The sequence below is a fragment of the Puma concolor genome, chromosome B2 (assembly GCF_028749965.1).
Source record: "Puma concolor isolate L17-30 chromosome B2, mPumCon1.1.hap2, whole genome shotgun sequence".
NCBI lineage: Eukaryota > Metazoa > Chordata > Mammalia > Carnivora > Felidae > Puma > Puma concolor.
Genome location: NC_141671.1, coordinates 121137361 through 121159391, shown reverse-complemented (window position 1 = coordinate 121159391; position 22031 = coordinate 121137361). Strand labels below are relative to the sequence as shown.

At 38.1% G+C, this 22031-nt stretch overlaps 1 protein-coding gene and 1 long non-coding RNA gene across 4 annotated transcripts in view; one reads left to right on the top strand and one right to left on the bottom strand.

The window, feature by feature from the left end:
• The window catches only part of LOC112862002 (uncharacterized), a 314201-nt gene that overhangs the window by 176634 nt on the left and 115536 nt on the right, over window positions 1–22031 (bottom strand). For all 3 annotated transcript variants that reach the window (XR_015251543.1, XM_086707866.1, XM_086707867.1), the window contains one exon: window positions 19530–19653. Coding sequence is in view for 2 of the 3 variants with exons in the window: in XM_086707866.1 (XP_086563992.1) it covers window positions 19530–19653 (124 nt within the window). In the remaining variant the exon portion in view is untranslated. The remainder of the gene's footprint in view (window positions 1–19529; window positions 19654–22031) is intronic.
• Window positions 701–21971, top strand: LOC147581209 (uncharacterized). The gene is made up of 3 exons (XR_015251546.1): window positions 701–966; window positions 19922–20024; window positions 21509–21971. It is a non-coding gene; the product is annotated as an uncharacterized LOC147581209 (long non-coding RNA).

The window sequence follows — 22031 nt, the reverse complement described above, 5'->3', positions numbered from 1 at the left end:
GTGTGTGTGTGTGTGTGTGTGTGTGAACAAGCCTCATTCATTAAGACATTGTTGCTGGGTGAATGGGAGTATCTCTTGAGAAGTAATGTGACTTCTGATGTCAGAATTGCATAGCATCGATACCAGAAAAACCACCTACTTAGGTCAGTTACAAATTCTCATTTTGCTAAAGAATCAGGAATTTCCCAGTTTTTTGTTTTGTTTTGTTTTGTTTTTAATGTTAGCAGGAGATATCCTAAAACATTCTTAGCAGGCTGAGGTCTAAAGATGTAGGAAAGATCTTGATGTCTGGAGAAAATTTGTACATGTGTGTCTGTGTGTATACAGAAGAATAAAATATGGCGTTCTTCATTTATAAATTGACCCTACTGTCTTATTTTCTAGCAATGGTGATCTATTTATAATCTCAAATTAATTGTCTTGTGAAAAGTGGAGGGGGGAGAAATAAAAGCAGGCAAACCCAATGCCCATAAACAAAAACATCCGCAATTGTCCCCTGCAGTAACTGAACCCAGAAATGCAAGGTAAGTTTCAAGTGCTGCATCTATACAAGTCATTATAGTGTTAAATTAAAATATTTCAAAGTCAAGGGTGTCTTTTTATCGTTGTGCAACTTAGTAGCGATGTGTGCATCTAGACTCTGGTTTCAGTTCTGCCAGTGACTGGGTGATTGGGGGGGGGGAAGTAACGTTGTCCTTCTGCTCAGTTCTTATATGCACAAGATGACAAGGAAAATGATCGAAAAGTGAAAAAAAGTTGCAGAATGTGAAGTTGGAAAAATTGGGTTGAAGTTCAAAATGACATCTCTCTCTCTCTCTCGAGGCAGAACACCTTCAGGGTAAATATGTATTGAACACTTCCCACGGCTTCAGCCCTGTGCTAAGGCTGCCATATTAGGAGAGGACTTGGGAGGAATGATGCTCACAAGCTCTGCTCCAAAATGATACACTACTCTTTCTTCTTGAGGTAAGTCTCTTCTTATACCAGCAACAGTTATCAGAGTGTCTCATACTACCCGTTACTACATTTTTACTTCAGGCATTTTACAACCAACGCGCTGGCCCTACTTTTCTGAGAAATAATGTTGCCATGGAATATGGTACTCTGGAAGTGTGAAAAATTTAATTCTGTATTGATACCATTATTTTCTTCCTGTGAATTAAACTACATATGCCTTTTAGGGGCACTTGGGTGGCTCTGTCGGTTAAATGACCAGCTCTTGATTTCAGTTCAGGTCATGATCTTGTGGTTCGTGGGATTGAGTCCCACGTCAGGCTCTGTGCTGATAGCACAGAGCCTGCTTGGTATTCTCTCTCTCTCTCTCTCTCTCTCTCTCTCTGCCCCTCCCCTGCTTGTGCTCTGTCTCTCTCTCTCTCAAAATAAATAAATAAACATGAAAAAAAAACACTGCATATGCCTTTTAAATAAACAATGCCAAACCTTCAAATGTAGAGTTTTATATGAGAATCATGGCATCCCAGAGATTTAAAAAAAATAACAAAACAACAAAAAAACTGTAGATAATGTGTCCCAGTTATATTGTTTACATAAATCTCAAAGCCAGGATATGGCAGATTCCTGCCGCTGGGCTCGTAGCCCAGCGCTCATTGTATCACCAGAGACAATAGTCTTTCACATGAATCACTGATGCTTGCCAGTTGCTGACAGTCTACTTTGTTCTGATCTCTCTTCATAAAGAACATAGGATAGTTTAAATCTTTCAAGATTTTTCATCAAAACAAAACAAACCAAAACAAAACAAAAAGACCTAACCAACAAAACCAATCAAAACCTGAGAGGCTTAGCACGCAACCAGCAGAGTTACAAAGTTATTTACTACGTGTTTTTATGACACAATGGGAAGCGTAACTTTTATTTCAAGTAATAGAACCTGGTGGTCAAAAGTATATATTCGAAAACCATAAAGATCAGTGACATTGCCATTTATTAGTTGCATGACCTTTTAAAGCCTCAATTTTCACAAATAAAGAATGGAAATAATAATAATAGTTACTGTTACAGGGTTGAGAAAATCATATGAGATCTCAATTTACATACTCAGGTCTATGGCTAAGGTAATACATGTACCATTATTATAATTTCCTGACATATATTTATCCCTTTCTATATTTTGACACTATCAACTAAAATCAACTTCCTCAAGTTAATGTTTAAAGCCACCACAATAAGCTGTCATTTGTATGTATACGATATCATTCGATCTACTCAAAAATCTGCCAAGATAAAACTCTGAATAACCTAAAGGCTGATCGGGAGTTTCCTTCTCCTTCATTCTGAAGATGTTTTGCGATATTAAGGTAGAAACACGGACAGCTTAGGAAAGACTCTAGGACTTAGGAAAGTCTCAGATTCATAACACAAAACTGATCTATATTCAAAAATTGTTTTCTGGTGCAGGTCTGACGGCTTAGCAGTGTTGAATCAGAAAAAAAAAGTTTCTCTCGGTTGCCGTGCCCTTGCCTCTCGATTAACAAGTACCATCCTCTACTGATGTGCTTCTGGGATGCTGAGATCCTCACAGACACACAGGAGAGCTCAAGATATCAATTTAAATAAACATTCATAGAGAGGAATGAGTATATTTCTCATATACAGTTTCAGCTAGGAGCTTAAGCTTAGTGCTGGAGGCAGGTTTAAAAGAATGGGCTGTATTCAACAGACCGATTCTCACTGTACTAAATCCTAACTAATTCAGCAAGAACATCTCGATGCTTCATACATAAAGTTAAAAACAATGCAGAGAAGAATGTCTCCTCTGATCCGCCGTCATTCTGAACCACCTAGACCTGTATCTCCGTCATTTTTCCCAGCACCAGGACCACCCTCCCTTTAATTTGAATGGCAAAACGTTCCTAAAAATATCCAGCTCCTTTATTCTCCCTGGGGATAACCAAACCGGATGAGTCTAAGTACTTGGAACACCAAGATGCTGTAGTTTCTCTACGGCTGTTACACAGCTACGGGGCCGCAGACCCAGTAAATCTACAGACTGTCAATGGACTACATTATCCAAACACCTTACAGACATGCTTTCCATTTGTAAGTTTAGCTATTGAGCATTTCCCAATGAAGGGTACCCTTCGACAGGGAGACAGGAAGCCACGAGAAGTGATTCCATTCTGTTATCACTGATTAAGTTATTAGATTATTTTAATTATTGTCTTGCTTCCTTCATCTGAAGAAGAGCTTGGACTAAGACCTTTAGGTGCCGAACATCTTATAACTCTGTGTAGTTTATGATTAGTTATCACATCATTTGCAATGTCTTCTTGTGCTTATTGGGGGGGGGGTTGTTGTTGTTTTGTTTCTTTGGTTTTGCTTCAGTGCTTTGATTCACAGCAATCGTGAGGAATACAGGGTTAGGTAGAAACTTCCTTCACGGCTCTTTTTTAAGTTATTTATTTATTTCTTTTGAGAGAGAGAGAGAGTGTGTGTGTGTGTGTGTGTGTATGTGAATGAGTGGGGGAGGGGCAGAGGGAGAGAGAGAATCCCAAGCAGCCTCCGCACTGTCAGCGCAGAGCCCGATGTGGGGCTTGAACCCACCAACAGTGAGATCATGACCTCAGCTGAGATCTAGAGTCAGGCACTTAACCGACTGAGCCACCCAGGTGCCCCTCTCACGCCTTCAAACACGCAGGGTAGTTTCACAAAGGGCTCAGACTCTGCTGCGGGGAAATAATGTTTTCTAAAGTCAGAGTGAAAGCTGAATGATAACTGGCTGCGATGCAGCTGGGAAAATTCACAGAGTCCTCTCACATACTTTTTCCATTATCCTCCAGGGTGCCTCAAGTTCTATTTATTCTTCAAGCACTGAAATAACCCCAGCATATTTCAGCAACAGCTCAAGAAAGAGCATCTTTTTGACTTCACCATGTATGGTTTCAATCCAACTGTTTTCCATTTTCACATCACATGCTATTCCTGAGTTGGGTTCTCACAAACCTAACATACAGCCACATCTCCCCCAAAAGGGCAAAGGACGCTTGCTGAGAAGAGGCGCACAGAAATTCCAACCAATCCCTTGAAGCTTTTATTCTTAACCCAGCACCAAATAGCTTAAGAGCTCATCTTGCCTGTTATAAATAGGATCCAGTGCCTATCACTCCAGCTCACTGGGAAAGAATGCAAACAGTCCTAGGAATGAAATACTCAGGAAGACTATCCTGCCTAGTCAGAGCTATTTTCTTTTAAATGACAAAATTTCCCTCCAGACACAGAGAAAGCCTTACATTTTTAGCCTGTGAGTTTCTCATCCTTAGGAATGATGTGATGTTTCGTATGAGCAAAAGAGAGAGAGAGAGAGAGAGAGAGAGAGAGAGAGAGAGAGAGTTGCATCAGTAGTAAAAATGTGCTGAGCAAAACCCTTCTCTCTCTCGGCTGGCCTTTAAAGGAACGCTCATTATTTTGACGAAATCCGTGTGGTCACGCTGCATTCTCCAGAAACAAACATGGTTCATCTAAAGGTCTGTCCAGAAGGACATCTAGAAAGCCAACAATAGGCAGCTATTAGAAGGACACACAGACAACACCAAGTTGAGTCCACAGAATCATTTTTTTTTTTTAAATCTTGGGAACAAAGAAAATTGACTTGTTCTTTTTTCTCCTATGCAAAGAAGTGGACGTAAGACATAGTCCATATTGTTACTTAGGTATTTTTTCTTTGAATAGAAACCAATAAATTTTGCATATAAGAAACAAATACATGAAGACAGGTACAAGTGCAAAATTTTCTTGTTTAGTTATCAGTAAACTATTACCATATTTGTAAAGGGGATTTTGAGGTATCAATCTCTGAACTTAAAAATGTTTCTCGGGGCGCCTGGGTGGCGCAGTCGGTTAAGCGTCGGACTTCAGCCAGGTCACGATCTCGCGGTCCGTGAGTTCGAGCCCCGCGTCAGGCTCTGGGCTGATGGCTCGGAGCCTGGAGCCTGTTTCCGATTCTGTGTCTCCCTCTCTCTCTGCCCCTCCCCCGTTTATGCTCTGTCTCTTTCTGTCCCAAAAATAAATAAAAACGTTGAAAAAAAAATTAAAAAAAAAAAAAAAATGTTTCTCATTCGTGTTACATATGCAGGAGAAAACACATGATGAAAACTTCCGTCTCCGTCTCTTTTTTTAACATTTAAGGGAATGTTTAATGTCACAGAATGTAATTAATGATATGTGGATACTTTCTTAAAAAGCAAACTAGACTGGTATACATAATAAACTTCCAGATCAAAAAGAGTTCTATGGATCAAAAGATAACCATAAATGAAAAGGGTAATAGATTGGGAGGAAATATTTCCAACACATATGAGGATAAAGGCTATAACAGCAGCAAAAACCTATAAATAGGCTACTCAGAAGAAGAAAATTTACACCTCTTGATTGTGGTAGCAAAATACAATTCTAAAGGTTTACCATGTCTTTTAAACCTAGATAACTTGCCTTTGCCAAGATTACCACATCTTGAACTCAGATGCACATGACTGTCACCTCTAGTTCAATGTGGCTATAATTCTTTTCTTTTTTTTTTTTTTTTTTTTTTTTTAAATCCAAGGTAACTGTTGGATTTAAAAAATTTTTTTTTCAACGTTTTATTTATTTTTGGGACAGAGAGAGACAGAGCATGAACGGGGGAAGGGCAGAGAGAGAGAGGGAGACACAAGAATCCGAAACAGGCTCCAGGCTCTGAGCCATCAGCCCAGAGCCCGACGCGGGGCTCGAACTCACGGACCGCGAGATCGTGACCTGGCTGAAGTCGGACGCTTAACCGACTGCGCCACCCAGGTGCCCCGGCTATAATTCTTTTCTTGACCTGAATCCCTACGTCTGCAGTTGAGAAGTTAGATGCTATATGTTTTTCTGAATACAGTTTTAGTGACTTAAATTGAAGAGTCTTAGAATAAATAAATCTGTTCAGAGCTCATGATGCATAGAAATAACTGGATACACAACAATGATGTTATGTGATATTTAATGTTGACTAGTATGGTACAGAATTTTGAATTTTAGCCTGGTCCATATTTAAAGGGCAAATCAGAAAAAAATAACTAATGGCTGTAAGTACTAAAGTATTTAAACAAGGAGGCCATCGCACGGAGATGTCTCTAATGCAGCAGCAACATACAGAAGTGAACAAAATCTAAGCCAGAGTCAATGCACTCCAATCCAAAATAAGGAAACCTAAGAACAACTAATCACAAACAGTACAGGAAGCTTTCCCAAATAAGGCAACCACTTAAGCTATAGCCAATCAAATCATTTCTTTGCTTTGGTTCAGTGTTTTTTTCTATAAAAACCTTGCCCCTAGCTCCTATGGGTGGAGCTCTTCTAACTATCTTTGGTTTGGCATTTCCCAATTTGAATTAACGCTCAAATACACTTGAAAAAATTGTAATGTGCCTCAGTTTACCTTTAAACCATGTGTAAATAATAAAGTTTTTCCTGAAATCAGAAATAGGAAAGTGATTGAAACAATTGTCCTAGGAGTTTTGTTTTTGTTTTTGTTTTTTACTTTTGTTCTAGGAAATATAAACCTACCCCAAATCAAGGAAACAGAAGTGTAGTAATTGTAGTGTTGAACTCCTTAGACACTCCAAAACATTTTGTTACTTTTTTTTTTTTGCTAGCTCAAAGTCCATGCCAATCAAAGCCCAATGACTTGCATACACAAAGGCTTTATTTCAGGCATTTGAAACTTTCACACAAAGTTCACAGAGTGTCTAAATAAAGCTGTTTTTAATTGAATTTTCTTCATGGCTTTCACTTCAAAAAAAAATCCTTCTTTTACTCCTTTCAACATGAGAGTACCCACATTAATTCTTTTTCTTCTGAAAGTTTAGCAGATATCCAAAGGAGCTATTAAAATGCTTATGTAGGGGCACCTGGGTGGCTTAGTTAAGTTAAGCGACTGGCTTCCACTCAGGTCATGATCTCTTGGTTTGTGGGTTTGAGCCCTGAGTCGGGGCTCTGTGCTGACAGCTCAGATCCTGGTGCCTGCTTTGGATTCTGTGTCTCCCTCTCTCTCTGCCCCTCCCCCGCTCTCACCAGGTCTCTCTCTCTCTCAAAAATAAACATTAAAAAAAGAAACAAATAAAATGCTCATGTAAATGGACTCTGCCCCCTGTAAGAAGCATATGCACATAATTGACTATATTTTCTAATTTAAATGTAGTCTTCAAAGAGTTTTTATGGGGGGTACTCATTTCAGTTTCTCCGCATTTGTGGTATTTCCCATGACCCTATTAATCTAGCCCTAAGAGCCCACCTTCCTCCTGGCCAATTAATCACTCATCAAAGCTGTGTTATCTGCCACCAAAATCCGTAGATAAAATGGAAATTTGATCAATTGCACAGAGCATAATCAGTCATGGTATTCATGATGTTAACTCATGTACTTATAAAGTCTAAGTCTGAAGAGCAGAACTTTAAAAAAAAAAATCTTGACCTACTTGTTTTTAAAAAGTGCCAAAAATGGGGTGCCTCAGTCCATTAAGCGACCGACTTTGGCTCAGGTCATGATCTCCTAGTCTGTGAGTTCCAGCCCCACATCAGGCTCTGTGCTGACAGCTCAGAGCCTGGAGCCTGCTTTGAATTCTGTGTCTCCCTCTCTCTCTGCCCCTCTGCCACTCACACTCTGTCTGTCTCCCTCTCTCTCAAAAATAAGTAAATATTAAAAAAAAAAAAAATTTACAGGTGCCAAGGCATTTCAAAGAGCAGAAGAGTAGAAAATACAAAATGTGAAGGCAGGGTTTTGCAGTGGCCCAGAACCAGACTTCAAGCTCAGTCTCCCTCTATAATTTCCTCATACTAAGTAAAATAGAAAGAGTGAAATCTTCATTTACTTCATTTCCCCTTGTCAAAATAGGCAGAGCTCATTTAAGATCTAGGCAGTTACCCTTCTAAGTTTTAAATCAAGAAATGAAGTCTTTCCATCATAGCTACCGATAATGTCACACCTTGCACTGTGACAAGTACAATGAGACATGTTAGAAGGTTTGCTGTACAAAGGTATGTGGAGAACTGAAAAATGTACTGTCCTTTCTAATTAGTATTACAGTAGTCCAGATGTTAAACAGATGGACCTCACTGTATCATACTACCAAGTTAAAAAACAAGTGGTTAAATTTTTTTTCTCACAAATATAGACATTTCAAATCAGTGTTACTGCAAACACAGGCATGAGCCAGTAGAAAGTGAACAAAAATTAGAAAATTGTCATATTAAAATTAGAGCAATTCCCAAAGACTCCATTTACTTTGTACTTAGAAATGCTAAGCTTTGATCTTAGCTTCAGTGAAAAACCACCATTCCAGGTACTATTTCCCTTTTCTTTACACTTTGAACTTTTTAAAACCAATGTCAGCAATTTCATATCCTCTCCTGCACCTGGAAAAGTGCTGTTTCAGACTTATAGGTTATCCTTCAATTCCCTATTCATTTCACTTCCTAGCTTTAAGTGAAAAGTGGGGGGAAATATTCTCTCTAGTAAGACTATCTTTAGTATATTCTTTGTTTATTCTTATCATTATGGCCATATAGTTTCCTGGATGTAAGTCACTCCCAGATGTTAAAATTGTCAAGATCTTTAAACTACAGACTGTGCCCTTTGCATGATAAGAGAAACCATACAAGTGTTTCCAAAAGAAGCATTGACATCTGGTGGGCAGAATGTTGTGTAAGTTTCCAAATAGGAAGGCAAACTTTCCTTTCAGACAGGTTTGAATATCATTTGATTAAGACATAGCACTGAGATGTGACAGATTATAAAAATGATTTTGACAAGTGATTTTAATTTTTAAAGATCAAATAGGAAATGGATATGAAAAGTATCAATAAAGGGGTCAGTGAAACATAAAAAAAAAACCCTCCTCTTGCCAATAAACAACAATGCCAAGTATATATTTTTTTAATTTCAGCTTTACTGAGGTATAACTGACAAAATAGAAGATATTTAAAGTGTACATCATGCTGATTTAACATACGTACGTTGTGAAATGATACCCCCACCTAGTTAACTAATACATCCATCACCTCACATTTCCATCTTCCTTTTTCCTTTTCTTTTTCCTTGTCTTTTCTTTTTTGTTCTTTTCTCCTTTTTTTCTTGTTTCTTTTCCTTTCCTTTCTTTCCTTTTTTCTTCTCTTTTCTTTTGGTGAAAACATTCAAGTTTCACTCTCAGCACATTTCAATTATACAGTATAGTATTATCAACTACGGTCACCATGTTGTACATTAGATACTCAAACCTTATTTATCTTGTAGCTGAAATCTTGCTTGCACCCTTCTACCAACCTTTCCATGTTCCGCTCCCCCCATCCCTGACAACAACTTTTCTACCAGTTTTATGAATTTAACTAAAAAAAATTCCACTTATTTATATGTGATACCATCCAGTATTTGTCTTTCTCTGTCTGGCTTATTTCACTTAGCATATAAGGCCTTCAAGTTCCATCCATGCTAGGACAAATGGCAGGATTTCCTACTTTCTTTCTTATGGCTGAACATTACATTGTATACACATGTCATGGCTGCTTTATCCATTCACCCAGCTACTGACAGGTTGTTTCCATATCCTGGCTATTGTGAATAATGTTGCAATAAACATGGAAGCCCAGAGATCTCTTAAATATCCTATTTTCATTTCCTTTAGATATGTAGCCAAAAGTGGGTTGGCTGGGTTTTGAATTTTTTGAGGAAAACGTCATACTGTTTTCCATAGTGGTTGCACCAATTTACAATGCCATCAAAAATACACAAGGCTTCCCTTTTCTCCACATGCTCACAACTCATCTGTTGTCTTTTTGATGATGGCCCTTCTCACTGGTATAACTAATATCTCGTTGTGGTTTTGATTTGCATTTCGCTTGTGATTAGTGATGCTGAGCACCTCTTTTTGTACATGTTAACCATTTGTACGTCTTCTGTGGAAAAATGTCTTCAGATTCTCTGCCCATTTTTAATCAGATTTGTTTGCTATTCAGTTGTATGGTTCTTTCTATATTTTAAATATTAACTCTTCATCAGATATGTGATTTCCAAATACTTTCTCCCGTTCCATAGAAAGTATTGTCTTTCCATTTTGTTGACGGTTTCCTTTGCTGTGAGACTTTTTCCTTTGATGACGTCTCACTTGTTAATTTTTGTGCTTTTGTCACCTTGGCTCTGAGCATGCTTTTTGTATGTTTAATATTTTATTTGGCATTATGGGAGACTTGGAGGCACTGACAGAATCGTTGCGTTCAAAGAGTTTACATCTGGGGAGAAAACTGACAGAGCAAACAGAAATAAAGTCAGGTTGTAACTGTGGCACTAGCCATATGTGTACTAAGAACTCAGAAAAAGAGCACAAAAAACCATTTGTTAAGAGTTGTCAGGGAAGGATTCATGGTGGAGGAAGATGGGTAAAAAACTGATGGAGTAGGACTGAGGAAGGATTGGGAAAGGGTTGATGAGAGGGTAAGGGCTGGATGAATAAAGACCATAAAGAGTCCAAGGTGTTGGGGCAATGGGAGATTACGGAGGATACTGGTTTGCACAGAGAAATGCTGCATGTGGAAAGTGGAAGGATATCAGATTGGAAGGGAAGAGTGGCGCTAGATATAGTCCAGAGAGGACTAAAACCTGTGATAAGTAATGAAGGGCTACTCTGCTTCCTTTAATACAACTTCAGCCATAAATAAGAAAAGCCAGGTTGAAACTTTTTGTGGAACTCTTAAAAATGTTCCACAAGTTGGAGCCTGCCTGGAAAATAGTCTAAAATCAGTACTGACTTAAAACCTGAGTTCTAAATTTTTGTTAATAAATGAAACGGATTTTGCCTAAGCCGATCTTATTCCAATAGCATCAATTATGCTACCTAATACCATTGGATATTTTGTGGTTGAAGCATTATTCTACACATACATAGCCTCTACAGAGGCTAAAGTTTTACACAGACTCAAAAAAATTATTTATTCACTCCCTCATCCATGAATTCCTTCATTCTACATTTCCATTACTCTGTCAAGTGCTGTACTAGGCAGTTGGGATGCAAAGAGAAAAGAAAAACAGTCCAGTGGGACTGAGTCAAGTGGGAAAGATAAACATATAAACAGAGGAAACAAACAAACAAACAAAAAAAAAACTGTGTGAAAGAAGAAAATTCCACTGCAGCACCTCTTTTAATAAGGAAGGTAATTTAATTTTTAGCAACTTCTTATCAGAGATCAAAGTAATACAAAAGATAGAGGCATTTCCGGGTATCCAAAGAGCAGAGTTTTATAAAAGCTACTACTCAATGCTTGTTACCAAAATGTCACAACATCAGAATGAACAGGAAGCCAGAGTTGTTTAATCTTGAAGCCTCTATATAGGCAGTGATGGTGGGCACAGCATCTAGATGAACACATGTGCCCTAGCCAACTGTTCCAGTCTTGGCAGAAAATGGTAACAATGAGATAGGTGCTCTTCTGCTCTCCAGAAACTCCTGGAAAATGCTTAGCGCTGCAACTGATAGGTCACTGTTAATTTCACCGAAGGATGATAGTTTTAAATAAGCAAAGAAGCTGTGTGGTGGTCTTCCTTTAGGCCATCTATACCCTTGGTCAGTCTCATTCCATAAAGTGGCTTAGGAAGGTATAGAGTTAGATCAAGGGTCTACCACTCTCAAGTTATCTTACCACACGGTTACTGGGGCTGGCATTTTAATGGACTCAAATCTTTCTATTAGAGATAAAGCCAAAGGTTTGAATGAAGATGCCTAGTGGAGATAATGCACATTACTGGAATTTATTCACACCCATGTAAAGTGGAATCCATCAACCACATTATAAAGGCTGGTATCACATTCTGTTCGGTTTACACAAGAGAGGAAGGTTAGAAAGCAGTTGGAGAGAAAGTGCTGAGAGAAGTCAAGAATGTGGAAGTTGAGGCCTGTGGAAATGGAACATGAATTTCATCAACTTCATAGTCTGGTTTGAGATTCACCGTGTACCTCTGAATGTGTGTTAAGTCTATGCCGTTCATGTACACTGGGTACTGTGTGCAGCTCATCCCACCAGTTATGTCTGCAACATCACGTTGCAGAAGTCAGCCCTGCTATCCATAATTAAAAAGATTTCCTTTGTTTTTTTTAAACAAAAGAGTGTGTTAACTCAAGATTATTTATGGACAAAGAATAATGTTTAAAGGTAGGTAGGGCCTCCAAAGAGGACAACTTGGGTTCAAATCCCGGATCCTTTTCTTCCAAGTCTGTATGACCTGGAGAATGTAACCCGACCACTCTGTGTCCAAGTTCTCATCTGTAGAAACAAATCAAACTAGTATCTAACTCAGAGGATTGCTATCATGGTTAAAAGAGAGAATACAGAGGGGCTCTTAATGTAAATAAAGCTTTCAATTCATATCTGTTATAGTTATTTTGCATAGAACATTGAAAATGTCATCCAAGGTAATGGAATTGACTTACTTGATGCAAAATTAGGCACGTTCCGGTAAAAAAAGGAAGACTGGCTAACTTAGTAGGATAACTAGACATTTACATTGTACTCTGCAAGCTATTCTAGAATATTTTGCACTTTTACAAGAGCTATAAAATATGGTATCAGTATCTAACCCTGGAAATATCTGAACAACATGCTAGAATCACAGGTTCTTTCCTGAAGACTTCCAAAATGAGCCGCTCAAACATTTATGTCAAAGCAGTACAGGAGATCGATGGTAGGCTGAGGTAAAGTCCCAAGTCTACTTGTAGCAAGTAAAAATTTCTTTTATGTCTCCTTTACACTTTGTGTTACACACCAATATATATCTGCTTAAGTACAGAAAGTTTTCACAAAAAAAAAAAAAAAACCAAAAAACAAAAAAACAAAACAAAACAAAAAACAGATGCCCTAGGAAGATTTACTTTGTTCATCCCGGGGTATCAATTGCCAGTGATCTGGCATGGGTTCCCACAGGTTCAGTTATTCCAATTTGATAAGCATGACAACAGGAAATATAAACAGAAGTCCAATTAGCATACTGTCACTGAAAAAGATTACACAAATTATTTAACACAGAGTTATGAACTAGGAGGCACAGTGCAGATAAATCTTGAATATTCTGGTTCTCTGATAATTTTCATGTGTATCAACAATTTGAAAAGAATTAAAATGTGATTAAGTGTAAGTTTAATTCGGAGAATTTTATTTGTTAATTTATTCAGAAGGTATATCTGATTCTCAACATGACTGAAAGTTATCATATAGGTCTTCAATTAATGCCTCAGGCTGCCCAAATCACTCCCATCAAAATTTTCAGGTTTCTGTATAAAGAACATTTTACAGTATGTAGTTTTAAAATACATGGTCATTTGTTTTTTCTTTCTTTATTTTTTTTTTTTTTAGTGGATCAGGTTAGGCCATGGAAAAGACAGGGAAATATGGGAAATACCTAAAAGATATAAGCAAATCTAGTTAAGTTTTGACATTCTTTACAAAGTAAGAAGAAAAAGCAGTGAGTAGCCATTAATAGCATAAAACTCTGCCTTGCTGTGCTCAGACGGAAACAAAGCTAATTAACAAAGTACTGATCAAAAAAAAAAAAAGGACTGATTATAACAATCTATATATTTATCCAGAAGTTCAAGCTCATATTTCTCAATAAGAAGCGTTAAAAATATCTGCTCTTAGTGTTAAGTTTCTGACTTCAGCTCAGGTCATGATCTCATGGTACATGAGCCCCACATTGGGCTTTCTGCTGTCAGCGCAGAGCCCCCTTCAGATCCTCTGTCCCCCTCTCTCTCTGTCCTCTGCTCATGCTCACTTTCTCTCTTTCTCTCAAGAATAAATAAACATTTTTTAAAAATTAAAAAAATATCTGATCTGATTAGCTGGACCTTTTCCAATTCCTTGTGGAATTATGCAGGGTATGTGATGTCTCTTTGGGCACATAAAATGTTTTGGATCATTTCCATCAGTCATTTCAAAATACAAAAATGGACTAGTTTCATGGCAGAGAAGTTAATTCATGGGTATCATTTTGGCAGTGGCACAAGGGTAAAAAATAATCTCTCTCTACAGAAACCAAATGCAACAAGGAAATTCTAATTGAATCACATGTCTTACATTACATGGATATGAGCCACATTGTTTTGGTCACATTTATTTTCCATCACCTTTATCAAAATAAGGTATCACATTACAGTTAAATTCCGAAGGTGCTTATTCCCCACAAATCAAAACTAAATAAAATTAATTTATCAAAATACCTATATGGATTTCTGGATACACATGTTGATTTCAACACACAGGTTTATCATTGCTTCAACCCAAAGCCTCCCTAAACTATCATTAAGGGATATAAACAAACATAAAGCAATGAAGATAAAAATAAGAGAAGATTAAAATAGATGAGAGATGGTGTAGAACTGAACCCTGCTTCCAAGTGCTCAGATCAAAAATAGCATTATCCATGTTTCCACAGTTTTGCTAATACTTATATCCTACCCGTCGGGAAATCCTGTTAGATCTACCATCAAAATAGATCGAGAATTTTGACATTTTTCACCATTTCCACCGCTCCACACTAGTCAAGGCTACCATCATCTTTTGCCTAGGTTACTGCAGTAATCTCTTCTTCCTTAGCCTGCCCTGAGCCACCGCTGGGCATTCTCCGCATAGAAGCCAGAAAGAAGCCAAATTGCTTCTTTCAACAGTGTCATGTCTTTCAACAACATCACTCGTGTTTAAACACTCCACTGTCTTCCTTCTTGACTGAGAGGAGAAGCCTTGTTTTCACAATGGCCCACAATGCCTTACCTGGTCTGGGCTCCCGTTCCTGTCCTGCTCCTGACCTTATCTTGCTAACCCACTTGGACCACAATGGCCTCCCACCTCAAACATACTAGCTACAATCCTGCCTCGGGCTTCATGTGCTGCCACTTCTGCCTGGGGTACACTTCTCCCTAAAATTACTGTAGCTTCACTCTCTCCTTGATATTTTTTCTGACGCACCTTAAGTGCAATCTCAATCTTTATATATCTGACATCCATTAGCCCACTTCATTTCTTTTCCATAGCACGTATCACTAACATGCTACATAATTTACGCATGTACAATATCTGTCTTACCGGCAGAATGTAACCTCCTGAGAGCAGGGATTTTTGAACATTTTTAATCTCTCGTGTATCACCTACACCTACAATACCTAAACCAATTGGTACTCACAATAAGAATGCCAGGTAAAAGGCAGGATGATCAACTAACCTCAGATAAACAGCAGATAATGTCTGAGTACAGAGAGATCCCATCTGCTGTTTGTGTAGAATTCAAATCTAACTGGGTATCCTGGGATTTTATTCGCCAAATCTGGTCATCCTAACTGCAAGACATTTGTCAAACGAATGTATAAGAATTTTGGAGGTTGAAAAGCTGAGGGGACAATGGTAGATAACTTAGCAACTTACAGAAAATTAAGTGCTAAACATCAACAGGGCTGGAGGAAAAGAGGACAGGAATGAGGAAGCCACGAAAGAGAGATAACCTGTGGCGCGCAATCCTGGAAACTATAAGGAATTAAAGGCATTAAGTGCTTCCAAAGTGGGGGGTATAAAAATGCATGGGAGTGGACAGTGGGGGAACTCAAAACAGGAGGAGTAGATTGAAGTGTTTAAAAGAAACAGACACTTATTAATTTATCTTATGTTTATTTAATTTTGAGAGAGTGAGCAGGGGAGGGGCAGAGAGAGAGAGGGGAACAAAGGATCCAGAGCCGGCTCTGTACTGACAGCAGCGAGTTCGATCCAGGGCACAAACCCATGAATCCTGAGATCATGACCTGAGCAGAATTTGGGCACTCAACTGACTGAGCCACCCAGGCGCCCTGAAAAGAAACAGACATTGAAAACTATCCACATCCTGGGGCGCGTGGGTGGCTCAGTGGGTTAAGCTTCTGACTTTGGCTCAGGTCATGATCTCACGGTTCCCGAGTCTGGCTCTGTGCTGACAGCTCAGAGCCTGGAGCCTCCTTCAGATCTGTGTCTCCCTCTGTCTCTGCCCCTCCCTCACTCGCTGGCTCTTTCAAAAAGAAATAAACATTAAAAAAAAGAGAAATGTATAAAACTACCCACATCCTGACCAGATAGATGACTGCCTGTTTTACTCAAGCAGAGAACTAAAGTTTTGCCTTCTCTCTCTCTCAAAAATAAATAAACATAAAAAAAAAAAAGGGAAATGTATAAAACTACCCACATCCTGACCAGATAGATGACTGCCTGTTTTACTCAAGCAGAGAGCTAAACTTTTACCTTATATAGAAAATGAATCATAAAAATACAATAGAAAAAACAATTGCACAGCAATTTTGATTAAATGTAACAGAAATTCATTATAAAAGCTATTAGCAAACAGCAATAGACAGGGATTTCCCTAGCCTGATAATAGATCTCCACAAAAACCTTCAGTAAACGTAATACTTACTGGTGGACAATGGAAAGCTTACCTCAGAGTTTAGAGATAGAACAAGTGTGTTCGATAAAACCACATCTATTCACTATCCAGTTAAAAAATGAAAGAAAAAAGAATGAAACATATAAGAATCAGAATACATGATTGTGAATGTAAAAAATCTAAATTTTTATTGATAAGGCATTGACAGAATTAGTAAGTGGATCTAACAAGGTTTCTGGGTATAAAAATCATTTGTATTTGCATATGCTAGCAGAAACAGTTGGAAAATGCAGTTTTAAACAAATGATAACACAAGACCATAAAGTATTGAATATGTAGGAATAAATTTAACAAAAGATGTGTAAGACTTCTGTATAAGATTATAAAATATTACTGAAATTTAAAAGATTTTAATAAATATTCATGAATTAGTAGAATCAATACTGTAAAACTTTGAATATCCCTAAATTAATTTACAAATTTGATAACATCCAACTAAAATCTTAATAGGTATTTCAACAGAAATTGAAAATCTGGTGCTAAAATTTGTATGAATACAGAAAGGGTCAAGCACAGTTAAACAATTCTTGAAGAAAAATAAAGTTGGGGCACTCACACTACCAGATTTCAAGATTTACTGTGAGGTTATGGTAAATAAGAGGGTGGTATTTGCACATGAGCAAACAGACCAGTGGAAAAGAAGACAGAATCTAGAAACAGTCAGTCAAATATATGGTCTCTCGGTTTATGACAACCAAAAACCAATTCCATGCGAATTGTGATGTGTAAATATGAAAGGCAAAGCCATAAAGATTTAAGCAGGTAAAGATTATCCTCAAGAATTAAGGAGGAACAGACTTCTTAAACGGCGCCAAAGAACACATTCACCAGAAAGGAAAACTATGAAAAACTGGATTTCATTAAAATTAAGCAATTTTACTCATCTAAACAACATTAAGACAGTGAAGTCACAGAGTGGGAGAAGATATTTGCTATATATATATATATATATATATATATATATATATATATATATATATATTTGCTATATATATATTTGCTATATATATATTTGCTATATATATATGCTATATATATATGCTATATATATATATATATATATATATATATATATATATATAGCATATATATATATATTATGAAGACCTCATGTGCAGAACAGAACTAAGAAAGTAAAAAAAAAAAAAAAAAAGCGAATGGCTGCCTAATAAGCATTAGGTAAGGTATTCACAATAATTAACCTACAGAGAGATGTCAGTTACAGTGGTGAGTTTCCTCTCCCTCATCAGAATGGCTAACATGTAAACAAACACGCCCAGCGGTACCAAGTGTCAGGGAGGACGCAGAATTACTGCGGCTTTCCCACGCTGCTCACTGAACATAACCGTGAGCAACCACTTTGGAAAAGTGCCAAAGAACATATGTACACCCGAGCAATTCCACTCATAGCTATACACCAAATGGAAATGAATGTATATGTTCACTAAGAGACTTCCATAAGAATGCTCACAGCAGCATTATTTGTGATGGCCCCAAATTTTCAACAACTCAACTGTCCATCAATAAATAGGCTGGATAAGTTGTAGTACAGTCATAAAATTTAAAAAAAAAAAAATTTTTTTAAAGCTACTGGGGCATCTGGGTGGCTCAGTCGGTTAAGCATCCGACTTGGGCTCAGGTCATGATCTCCCGGTCACTGAGTTCAAGCCCCACATCGGGCTCTGTGCTAACAGCTTGGAGCCTGGAGCCTGCTTCAGATTCTGGGTCTCCCTCTCTCTGCCCCTCTCTTGCTCACACTCTGTCTCTCTCTCTCTCTCTTCAAGCCCCACATCGGGCTCTGTGCTAACAGCTTGGAGCCTGGAGCCTGCTTCAGATTCTGGGTCTCCCTCTCTCTGCCCCTCTCTTGCTCACACTCTGTCTCTCTCTCTCTCTCTCTCTCTCAAAAATAAATAAATGTTAAAAAAAATTTTTTTAATGCTACACATGAAAATATGTGTAAGGTTCACAAATATGATGTCATGCAAATAAATTCATAGACAAAAGAATATATACTATATGATTCCATTTACCTAAAATTCAAAAACAGGCAAAGCTAATTTATAAAAATAAAAGGATAGAGGCTATTATAGTTAAGTGGCTGATGCCTTTACAAAGGGTCAGAAGGTTCCTGGGGCTCTGGTAATAGTCTTTGTCTTGATTTAGATGATAGTTACATGAACATGTTTAGTTTGTAACAACTCCTCACACTGTATTACTTATAATTTGTGCTTGTAATTTTTCTGTATGGGTATTACACTTAAGTAAACATTTTCCAAATGAAAAAGCACTGCTGAACAAGAAAGAAAGAAAAAACACCAGGGTCCAAAGAGGAAGGGGAAGCAGTTAATGGAGGGATAAATGAAGGTTGAAATGAAATAGTGCCCTGAGGGCATTTGCTCATCCCTGGAATTTAGAGTGCAGTGACTTTTTACTTTTAGATACTTGCAAGATGGTGAGTTAAAATGTAACAGCTCAGAGCCTGGAGCCTGTTTCAGATTCTGTATCTCCCTCTCTCTCTCTGCCCCCTCCCTTGCTTGTGCTCTGTTTCTCAAAAATGAATAAATGTTAAAAAAAAAATTAAGATTCTGGCCATAAGGATGGACCTTTCCAGACCGGGGGCAGGAGAGAGCGTCTAGAAAATATTTATCTCCTGATGAGAAGTGTCAAGAAAACTTCTTTATCTTTGTGGGGGCTTGAGGGGGAAATATTCAAAACTACAGTTGTTGTTGGTTTTTCATATTCATTTAGTTTTGAGAGAGAGACAGAGAAAGAGCACACAAGCAGGGGATGAGTAGATAGGGAGACAGAGGATCCAAGGTGGGCTCTGTGCTGAGAACCTGATGCAGGGCTTGAACCCAGGAACCGTGAGATCATGATCTGAACCAAAGCCAAGAAATGGAAACTTAACTGGCTGAGTCACTCAGGCACCCCCAAAACTACAGGTTTATCGGGTTCAAACTGGTTACCTGTGGGATCTGAGGAAACTCAAAATAATTAAAGCATTACTAGGTAAATCATGTCCCAGGATGCTTGGCTAAAGGAAACAATATCCTACCTGAAGGAATACACACAGTTCAGGTGTCACAAAATTATGCAGATAACCTTCTACAGAAGAAGGAGTATGACCCCTGGGCTTCGCATGGGGCTGGTGTCCTCCTGGGCTGTGTGTACAAATGAACCTGTGGCAGGAGGGGGGGGGGGGGGGGGAAGAGGGAGGGGGAAGGGAAAAAAAAGAAAATTTGTCTAAAACATATAGGTACATTACACATATTGATACATAAATCTTCAGTTAATGTAGGGGGCAACAGTTGTATGCTATGTTTTTAATAATATGTGTAAAAATGGTTTCTTTTTAGAACTAAAGGATGAAAACAATGAGTCCAATTCATAGGCGACTGATACATCTCACGGCTAAAAAACTCTAAGAGTACCTATCCTGTTTACTAGGTATATGGAACTGGGAAAACCTCGATATGTTAGAGGCTGGGAAGACCAATATCTGGCCAAATGAAAAGGCAAGTTTATTAGGATGGTGATGATCCAATAAAAGGTAAAACCATATATTCTTTGTTCTCATACACATCTTTATAGAATATACTCCTTATAAGGACTTTTAAACTTAATAAGCAATTGTGAATGGATTTCTGTTATCCCTAGGCAACACAGAAAGCCACTCTACCCAGGTTTTCCCCCCTTTCTATGCAAATAGGCTTGAAAACATCTGAGCTAACAGAAAATGACCAAAAAAAAAAAAAAAAAAAAAAAAAAAAAAGTACCAGCCAAGTTGCTTGGATGCTAGGAGTAAACATACATAAACTGTTCTCTGTTCAGCATGAATGATCATAAATACACACAGTGCAATACAGAAAACTAAAAGTGTGCATTATAAAGATAGCAAGACTCTTGAAAAGTCCAAACAGCTGTAAAAGTACATTTAGCCACTGGGTCAAGGCTATTTTATACCATGAGATCTTTCTTATTTTTGTTCCACTGCTAATAATTCAAGACTGCTTGCCTTACACCAATAATTTGCATTATCTTAGTATCAAACTATGTTACTATTATTTAACTATGTTGAAAGTAACATTATTCTAATTTTTTAATGTTTATTTTTGAAAGACAGAAAGAGCACAAGCAGGAGAGAGGCAGAGAGAGAGAGAGACAGACAGAGACAGAGACAGAGACAGAGACAGAATCTGAAGCAGGCTCCAGGCTCTGAGCCATCAGCACAGAGCCCGACACGGGGCTTGAATTTACAAGCTGTGAGATCCGAATCGGATGCTCAACCGAGGCCCCCTAAAATTAACATCATTCTAAATAAAACAATGACTAGTTTTTATTTTCCAAAGTTTGAAAATATTTTAGGTGTAAAGTTTTCAACTCAAGAATATTATAGGCTTTTACTTAAACTCAAAATAATTCCTGAACACTTTAATATCCTTTTGTTCTCGATTTTTAAGTCTTTACTTTTTTTTTTTTTTAGTGTTTTTATTTATTTTTGAGACAGAGAGTGAGACAGCACACCTGGGAGAGGGGCAGAGACAGAGGAGGACAGAGGATCCAAAGCAGGATCTGAGCTGACAGCAGAGATCCTGATGTGGGGCTCAAACTCATGAAGGCGAGATCATGACCTAAGCCGAAGTCAGACACGGAACCGACGGAGCCATTCAGGCACCCCATCAATTTTTAAAAGTCTTTTTAATTTTTTTTTTAACTCTATGCAAAAGGATTTGTACAGAAGGAAAAAAAAATTGGTATTTAAAGCAAAAGTAGAAAGCTAATTTCCCTTGAAATCCTAATTCTTAAAAAATAAAGCTGAAAGTTTATCAAAAAAATTAGTTTTGAGAACTGTCAAACCCAGATCAGTCTCAAAATAATTTGAATAGTGTGAATTCAAACTCCCTCTGCTTTGATTCAGTACTAGATTAAGATTGTATCTAGAAATCAGGTGGTGTTTCTTACCCGTTGTTTTACAAATAAATGTTAATTTCATAATAGTAAGACTGGGTAAATAATGGGTAATTCTGTTCCTAGGAATTACTTCAGCAGGACCTGGAAGAGGACACACACTTTCATATGGACAAATTAGAGAGAGAGAAGAAGAGAGAGAGGCACATGGATGTAGCATACACTGAAAATTCTGTGTACGTATCTTCTATTTGCTGATTGGGCCAGCTCTCCAACCTCTCTCAGCAACACACAACCTTGCACAACCTCAGAAATGACCGTTCACCCCTGCAGCAGATCCTTGGTAGATTTCATGGACTCTTGCCTTACACAAGCCTGGTTAACCCCCAGCAGAGATCCCAGGTGAATCCTCACACAGAGTTTTGGTGCCCATCCTCTGTGCAGCTTCCTCTTCTCTGAATACCACTGGCTTGCAAATTCCAGATGCTTCAGGCAGCCACAAATTCCAATCTCAGACCCCAAAACTCAGCATGACTGTAAATCTGCTTGGGCTTGGGCTCCCCACCCTGTGCCATGGCAAGAAGCAGTCCCAGGCAAAAAAAAAAAAAAAAAACAAAACAACGGGGAAACAGTAGGGCTCACCTCGTGT